This window comes from Echinops telfairi, unplaced genomic scaffold (genome assembly GCF_000313985.2).
Source record: "Echinops telfairi isolate 266 unplaced genomic scaffold, ASM31398v2 ScPeMD7_3533;HRSCAF=4204_1, whole genome shotgun sequence".
NCBI classification, from domain to species: Eukaryota; Metazoa; Chordata; class Mammalia; order Afrosoricida; family Tenrecidae; genus Echinops; species Echinops telfairi.
In genome coordinates, this window is record NW_022107432.1 from 27,889,920 (window position 1) to 27,898,099 (window position 8,180).

An 8,180-nucleotide genomic window follows, 5' to 3' on the forward strand; every position below is an offset into this window, starting at 1 on the left:
GGAGTGGAGGAACGCCACGGTGTAGAGCATGGGCTTCCACATGGGCAAATTGCTGATGTCCAGAAGGTCCTGATTGATGCCCGCAAAGGTCCTCTTCAAGCCCGCGCGGACCCCTTGCGGAGGCTCGTTGGTGAACTTGAGGGAGCTCTGGGGGGAAAGCACACCGTCGCTTAGTCTCTGCAGACTACGGTCAAGAGGGAAGAGGCATGAAATGCCTCACATGGCCACCCGGCGCGGGAGCACCTGGACCGCCCCCCACCCCTGACGCCTTCGTGCATGCGCAGGAAGTCTGCCCAAGCAGGCTTTCCAGGGGAGCTTGCCGGCGACAGGGCAAAGGGGCAATGATCATGGAAGAGTTCGGACTCTATCAGCCCCCCAGCCCCCTCTGCTATCCTCTTTCAGGAATGGCCCTGGTACCCCTTGCTTCGCACCCCCTGCGAGTGGGAGGGGACTGATCTCAGCAAACCTGGAGCAACGTAATTGGAAATCGGTCGTGCGGCTCGGTGGTGATCCACACGCGGAAAGACTCGTCGATGACTTCGGAGATAATTAGCGTCTCCAGCAATTCTTCCATGAATTCCAAGCCGAGGTGACAGTTTTGCAGTAAGACCCAACCACCCTGTAGCCAAAAAAATGATGTCACTTTTATTTCTCACGTTTTTATGTATTTTTTTTTTTTTACTATCGTTTTAACAAAAATTTAAAAAGCTTTTATCCCCCCCTTTTAAATGTTGGTTAGGGCTTGCAAATAGTATATTTGAAGCACATCATTAAAAAAAAAAGAACGTGTCAATATAATCATTCTTTCTGCAACTAGTCCAAGCTGCTTCCCTGGGAACCAAATGGATTCAAAACGAGTGTCTTCTGCCATCCCTGGTTCAGAAGGGAACAGCAAGGAAACCTGCAGCCAGACTTGTGTCGGTGCCGTGTGTCCGCCATCTAATGGTGGGAGTGAGTATTTTGGAGTTTGTCCCTGCGTGGTGCTGGCTACGTTGCAAGGAGTAAGGAGCTGCTAACTGCAAAGCGAGCAGTTTGAAACCACCAGCCGCCCCCCGAGAGAAACAGGAGACTTTCTACCCCTGTGAAGAGTTAGCCTTGGGAACCCACGGGGGCAGGTCTACTCTTGCTGTGAGTCGGAATCGGCTTCATGGCAGTTGAGAGTTGAGTTCAGAAAGGCTCTGCAGGATAAAGATGAGGCTTTCTGCTGCCCCCGTCAAGCCTCCGAAACCCACGGGGACAGTTCCACTCTGTCCTACAAGGTTGCTGTGCGTAAGAACTGACCCTGTGGCAGCGAGTTGGTTTGTTTTGTTAGCTGGTATATTGTGCTGCCATAAACCTCAAACCAAACCACTACTTAGTCCGAGACCACACATTGGACCCTGTTAGCACACACAGAGAAATGTATGTTTCCGAGGCTGCAAATCTCTGTGGAACAAGACAGCCTCGTTTTTCTGCTGTGGAGTGGCTCGTGGGCCCGAACCACCAGCCTTTCAGTTAACAGCCCAAATGCCCAACCCACAGCACCACTAGAGCTCCTCATTGAATAGGTAAATCAGAACTGATCCACCACAAGTCCAAGGAAGATGGGCATTAGCTCATGAAAGCTGAGAACTACAAAGTCAGTGATATTTGCAACCGTGAGGCTGACTTTGACTCTTTGCCATCATTCTTTCCATATATTCCTGAAACCATGGAACTTGGAAAGGATGATCTAAATGCTTGATAAATCAACTTTAACAATGTGAGAGTATAATTTCTTAACCATGTACCAATGATGAGCCAGAATTGACTCATGAATTGTGTTTTGTGTTGTTTTCTAAAACAAACTTGTGCCCAACCAAATGCATTTCAGCGGAGTCTCTTCCAACTCATAGGAAACTTCTTGGACAGAGTAGAACTGCCCCATAAGGTTTCCAAGGTTGGAAAGGTTTATGAAAGCAAATGGCCACATGTTTCTCACATGGAGTGGCTGGTGGGTTTGAGCCGTCCACCTCTGGGTTATCAGCTGACCACTTTAGACACTGCACCATCAGAGCTCCTTATAACACTTGGTCAGATACAAGACGCTGAATGCAACAAATCATGTTAATGCCCATGTGGCATGCCTTCAAAGATGTAGATAGTGAATTTGAACTGCTGACCTTGCAGTTAGTAGCCCAATGCTTAGCCCACTATCCCACCGGGGATCCTTCTGTGTCTTTATAGACACCGTTTTGTTCTGAGAGCCTGTTTGGATGTTCTGGCAGGGGAGTCAGCTACTCGGATTCGTATACCCTTGACCGAAGGGCGGTCCTGCTTCTATGGGGTAAGGTCGTCCTCTTCAACTGAGCTTGCCGCTTTGGGAGGGATGCACATGGAGTAGTGAGGGAGGAAGGAGACATTGGCCTAGCCAGCCAGATCAGCCGAATGGACCCTGGTGATCAATGGGGTGACAGACGTCACCGCCAGATCACCCGCACCTCCAGTTTTGTTTTGTGGTGTGCTCAGTCTCTCCATCTTCAGGCCAGAAGCAATGGAATCACTTTCTCAGCTTCATCCTAATTCTGACGTCCATCAAGGTAGTCACACGGCTGTTCATGGTGTGTGTGTGTGCATGGCTGTGCAGGTGGCTCTTTTCCCCAGAAAGATGCCATTCTTATTTTTTTAATCATTTTATTGGGGGCTCATACAACTCTTATCACAACCCATACAAACATCAATTGTATAAAGCACAGTTGTACATTTGTTACCCTCGTCATTCTCAAAACATTTGCTCTCCTCATAAGCCCCTGGCATCAGCTCCTCATTTTCCCCCCTCCCTCATTTCCCTTTGAGAAGCAGAACTTTGATGGAAATGGTTAAAAACTAGTATCCCGAAGGTTAGTGTGAATGCAACATTTACATTTCAAAGAATTTCTCATTCACTGAAATTAAAGAAATGATTAAGTTCCAAAGTTAAACCCATCAAATCACTCAATAGAGGGAAACATTTGATCCAAATCAGAATAATTATATATGATTGCTCTGATATGCATCTATAGATAAATTAATTACGGTATTTTATTGAATTTAATTACGTGGCAAAGTTTAAGGCTTAGGACATTTGAGGATTAATGACTAGAGGGTAAATTTGATGACCCACTTGGAGCTTTTAGCCCATTAACCCTCTCTAGTCATTAATTCCCAGGGAAGAGCTATCTCAAAAGTTGCTCTGAACATTATGAGATTAAAATCCTAAAAATAAGCCAAGATCTTATTTTATGTTTATAAATGGGGCCATTTCTTATTACAGCTGAAACTGCTATCCGCAGAGCATTTCAAGGAAATTAATGTCCTGGGTATTTATATGAGGTGTGATGGAAAACATTTCTCAGCATTCCATTCAGTCTGCCGTTTGCAATAGAAAACTATCATCAATATTTGAACACAAACATCCTCAGATATCTCTCGTTTGACCTAAATGGTCCATTATTGGAAGAATGAAAGGCTGACTTTCACCCCAAAATGGAAATGTAATCGTCTCAATCTGTCATTTTTTAAGTACAATCTATTGATATTGATGTGAAACCCAAAGATTGCCAGAGCTATAAACGTGTCTATCAAACAGTTGGGGGTGGGGTGTGATGGGAGGAGTTAGTGACAATAAAATGGCGTGTATACTATGGGAAACAGAACAAGCTTGCCCTGGGGATGCCAGGAAGACACAGCTTAGACATTTCCCAGGACTTGAAAGCTGACTTTAATTATCAAACACGATTGGAAAATAATGACTGGGTATCTGAGGTAGTTAGTTTATTGTGCCAACCTGCCTGATAAACACATGTGAGGTTAATTGAAGGGCGGAGGGATAAATGGCTTGGTGAGCCTTGCCTTTCTAGTTCTCGGGTCTCTTGCTTTATATGGTCGGACCAGGGTGCAGCTGCCTTAGCCAGTTCCCTGCTTCAACTGACATGGCTCACTTCCTGCAAGACATCCCCAAAGAGAAGCTGCATGGACCTACTCCAATGCAGCCCTGGGTGCTGGAGCGGCCATGTGGAGACCCCTGCCAGTGCTGAGATGCTTACGTATTCACTGATTGGCTTTCCTCCTGCAGTCGGTGTCATAGTGTGTGTTTCGTGAGATAGAGGAGGACTTTGTGGATTGGTGTTGGAAATATGGGTTAATGTTGGACTTGTGGGATTGGGCAGCACTAGGTTGGGGTGTCTTCTTGATACGTACTTACCCTTTATATAAAACTCTCTCTTATACATATGAGTTTCTGTGGATTTGTTTCTCTAATGAACCCAGACTAATACAGTATCAAAGTGAGGATGAGCGAATGGATCTCCCCTCACTATGATGCTCCCAGGTAGACTTGTTGGATGGAGGGGCAACAGCAGCGTCGATGCCTCAGGAGCAGATGGCCCTTGTTACATACCTGCTGCATGGACATCTGAATCAGCTTCCGAGCATGTACTTCTTGCCCTTGCCCCATCGAGATAGTTCTACATTCTGTAACAAAAGAGAAGACTCGCTGTAATGAAATGTCAGCTTTGTAATAGGATAGACACACCTCCCCCAAAAGATTCATTTCTGAGTAGTTACAACATCCCTCTTCCTCCCATTACTTCTTAGCAGGGTCCGCTGTTCAAACAGACCTAGTCTCGCTGTGTTGATCAGAAAAATGAGTGGAGCAGACAACTGGGCCGGACCAAAGGCACAAGAGTGGAGTTTGAGAGAGAGATTTGGACAGTGGTGATAATGAGGACAAGATGGACAGTGGGTGAGAAAGCTACGATGCTCTCACAGCTATTTAGAAGGAAAGAGGATTTCTGAGTTTTGCTGTAGGTTTTAGTGAAGGAGTCCTGGTGCTGCTGTTGTGTACCTGTTAGAGTGATGGCTTCAAGGTTGGTGGTTCAAACCCACCAGCTGCTGTGTGGGAGAAAGATGAGGCCCCCATCTATAAATATTTACAGCTTCTGAAACCCTATATAGGGTCACTATAAATTTGGAATAGACGTCACATCAGGAGGATTTTTTTGCGGGTGGGTGGGAGGTTGGTATGTCTTGTTTAGAATCCTCCTGTGCTCTTTGAGCAGATGCGTCTGTAGAGATTAAATTTGCATTTATTCTTTTGAGATGTCAGGCTCATGGTGTTTTTGTTTTGCCTGTTCATTTACTTCGGGTTTGTTTGTACATTTGTTCACCTTTTTGAAATGCAATCAAAGATAACTCAGCGGTCTGAGGGTTACATTCAGGGGTAAACTGTCTAAGACCCACTTTTCAGCTGCTTCTCAGAGGAAACACCACCTTGGAACGGAGCACCAGGCAAATGGAGACCACTCCAGAGCGTCCTTATAGTTCAAGGGAAAAGCTGCGGCTCAGGACCCGATGGTCCAGGTGGAAGACCACACTGGGACCTTGACATATGAATCCACCCATGAACCTGCATCTGGAAATTAATTTTTAGTTAATTGATGGGCCCGGATTTTCTTGAAGACTTGTATGTTTCTTGTACTGGGAAAGAAAGTCAAAGGGCGACGTATGAGTTTTGAGCCACTCTGCTGGATGAGCAGCCGACCCAAACACAAACTTTTATCATCACTCCACTTCTGCCACCTAGTGGCCCAATAGGACAGGCTCGAAACCACCCCATAGATTTCCAAGGCTGTAATCTTTATAGAGTCCAGTAGACTGCTTCTCCCCAAGTGTAACAGCTGGATTCAAACGACTGGCCTTTTGGTTATCACTCAAGCACTTAGCCACTGTCCCACCTGGGCCCCTTTGGATGAGCTTAGAACCTCAGCAGGAGGCGCTGTGGTTAGTCAATGAGGCTGGGTTGACAATTGCTGGCAGAGAGTGTAAAGCATGGGAATGGGGAAGGGGGGAGTAAGCTATGTTAGCAACCAAAGAGAAAGTGGTTGTCAGAACATACCATTTATCTGGCGCCATGTGGTTAGTGGACAGAGGTTGTCTGGGGCTTTACTCAGGTACTCGGGGTCACAGGGAGAGACTCTGAAATGGCCCTTCTGACAGAGGATGGAGAACCAGGAATTGCAACAGGCCAAGGGTTAGTAAATGAAGTTGGATTTTCCTCGCAAAGCCCTGTGAATCAGGTACCACTGCTACAGGTACCTGGGAAGAATCCTACCCAACCTATAAAAGGGGAAGGAAGGAGAGGTAAGGGAGGGAGGGTAGGAGGAGCCCCTGGATTGTGAAAGAGACACGGAGCCTCTCTTCTTTTGGAAGCCCAGGAGATCCAAGGGGTCAAGTTTGGGTAAAAGGACAGAAAGTATTAACACCTGAATGGAGTCTAATCCAGGCAATCAAGAGAAAGTGGAATTAGAGGCATCCCTTCCAAACAGGGAGGCAGTGGCTGTTCAGAAGGCAAACCCTCGCCTTTCCTGTGGAGACAGACTTCCTTTTGATTCTGGGACAAAGCTCTGTCCATCATCCATCTGTCCGTGGGTGCAGAGGTTGTGTGTTGCCAGGCCATCGCGCAGGTTCCAGCAGAGCTTTGAGGGTGGACTAGCAAGGCCTGGAGGTCTACTCGCCCCCAAATCAGCCAGTGAAAATCCTACGATGCACGACGGTCTGATCCACAACTGGTTATGGAGATGACGTAAGACCTCTGTGATAGGGGGTCCCCTTGATTTGGGGTCAACTTAACAGCAACTACCAACAACGTCCAGGCATATCCAGACTCGGCCCACATTTTAACATCTCCCGTGTACATTTCACTGGTCAAAGGGACCATCTGGCACCTCTTGCCTCGATTCTTGCAACTGCGTCCCTAAAGTGGCCTCCCTTCCTCCTCTGTCCCTGATCACCTGTTCTTGTCAGGGAAAAGTCTAGCGAACTGGAGCCAGAGCATGCCCCTCCTCTGCTCAGAATGTTAAAGAGGTCTTTGGGAGATTTCCCCAGGGCACTGCCGGGCTTGCTTTCAGGGCTGCTGCTTTGATGGGCTTTGATCGTAGATTCGAGCAGAATAAATCCATTGACAGCTTCCACTTTCCCTCCATGGATGGTGTGGATGCAAATTCAGACTCTTTGCCAAAGACCATCACATCCCAGACAGAGCAGTGCCTTTCAAAAGCTGGGAAATTCCAAATACTGTGACACATCTGGCTCCAAGGGTTTTTGACTCCGGGATACTCATGTTATCTATGTGGAAGATGGCACGTGTGTATTATACATAGGTATCCACAAGAAGGCTGCAAAAAGTTCATGGGAACATTATCTTTTCTTTTCTTGTCATTTCCCTTTGCCACAGATCACTTGAAGTCTTTTAATATTATATAGCTATGTTGTATATTCTGTACACACACATGTACAATACACATCTGCATCGCTATGCTACTCTATGTCTCTAGTTTCTAATCCTGAAGGTCATGGACATTTTACTGCCATTAATGAGTATTTGAAAACATCGTTTTTAATGGTTTCATGGTGTCCCATCATGCTAATGCGTCCTTGTTCATTTGGCCACTACCCTTTGGTACATTTGTTTCCCATGCTATAAATAACATTAGATTAAACATCACTGCATTTAAATCTGGATGTCTGCCTCTTCGGGTATGGCTAGGAGGCACTCATCCACTTAGCGTAGTGGAGACAAAGCATTTAAAGGAATACCAGAGGTTCCAGCTGAAAGCCTGTAATTGCTGTAATTTCCCATCGGCACTCCTATTCTCCTGTGTGTCTCGGTGTTATTTATGGTCGTGTTAAACCAAGGAAAATAAAACTCACTGCCATCTTGTCCACTGTGACTCAGAGCGAGCCTACGGGACAGGGTAGAACTGCCCCTGTGAGTTTCTGAGACTGGGACTCTTTATGGGAGTAGAAAACCTCATTTTTCCGCCAAAGAATGGCTGGTGGTTTCAAACCGCTGAGCTTGAGATTAGCAGTTCCACGCATTACCCACTATGCCAGCAGGACGCCTATAGTACTTTTGGCATGCAGAAGTTAGAAATTGTAAAACTTTATACAAATGAGCTTGTCCCTCTGGCTCTGGATCATCATTTACAAAACTTTAGCCACCCCAAGATGTAAAGGACTCACTAACACCTTTGCTTTGTGTAGCATTTATGTAAACTACTGAATGAATCTAGAAATTAGTCTGGGGTTTTGGACATTGGAGACAGGGCATGGTGCCCCAACAGGCTAGACTGGAAAACACAAGTTTTTCTTGCTTGGTATATTTTAATTTGTTCTTCGTCAGT

General features: G+C 46.1%; 1 protein-coding gene across 1 annotated transcript in view; it reads right to left on the reverse strand.

Moving 5' to 3' along the window:
- DNAH8 (dynein axonemal heavy chain 8) overlaps positions 1 to 8,180 on the reverse strand; it is a 369,956-nt gene that overhangs the window by 73,023 nt on the left and 288,753 nt on the right. The window contains exons 75-77 of the mRNA XM_045294778.1: positions 4,397 to 4,470; positions 467 to 619; positions 10 to 147 (exon numbers count right to left, since the gene is read on the reverse strand). Of these exons, the coding sequence (XP_045150713.1) occupies positions 10 to 147; positions 467 to 619; positions 4,397 to 4,470 (365 nt within the window). The remainder of the gene's footprint in view (positions 1 to 9; positions 148 to 466; positions 620 to 4,396; positions 4,471 to 8,180) is intronic.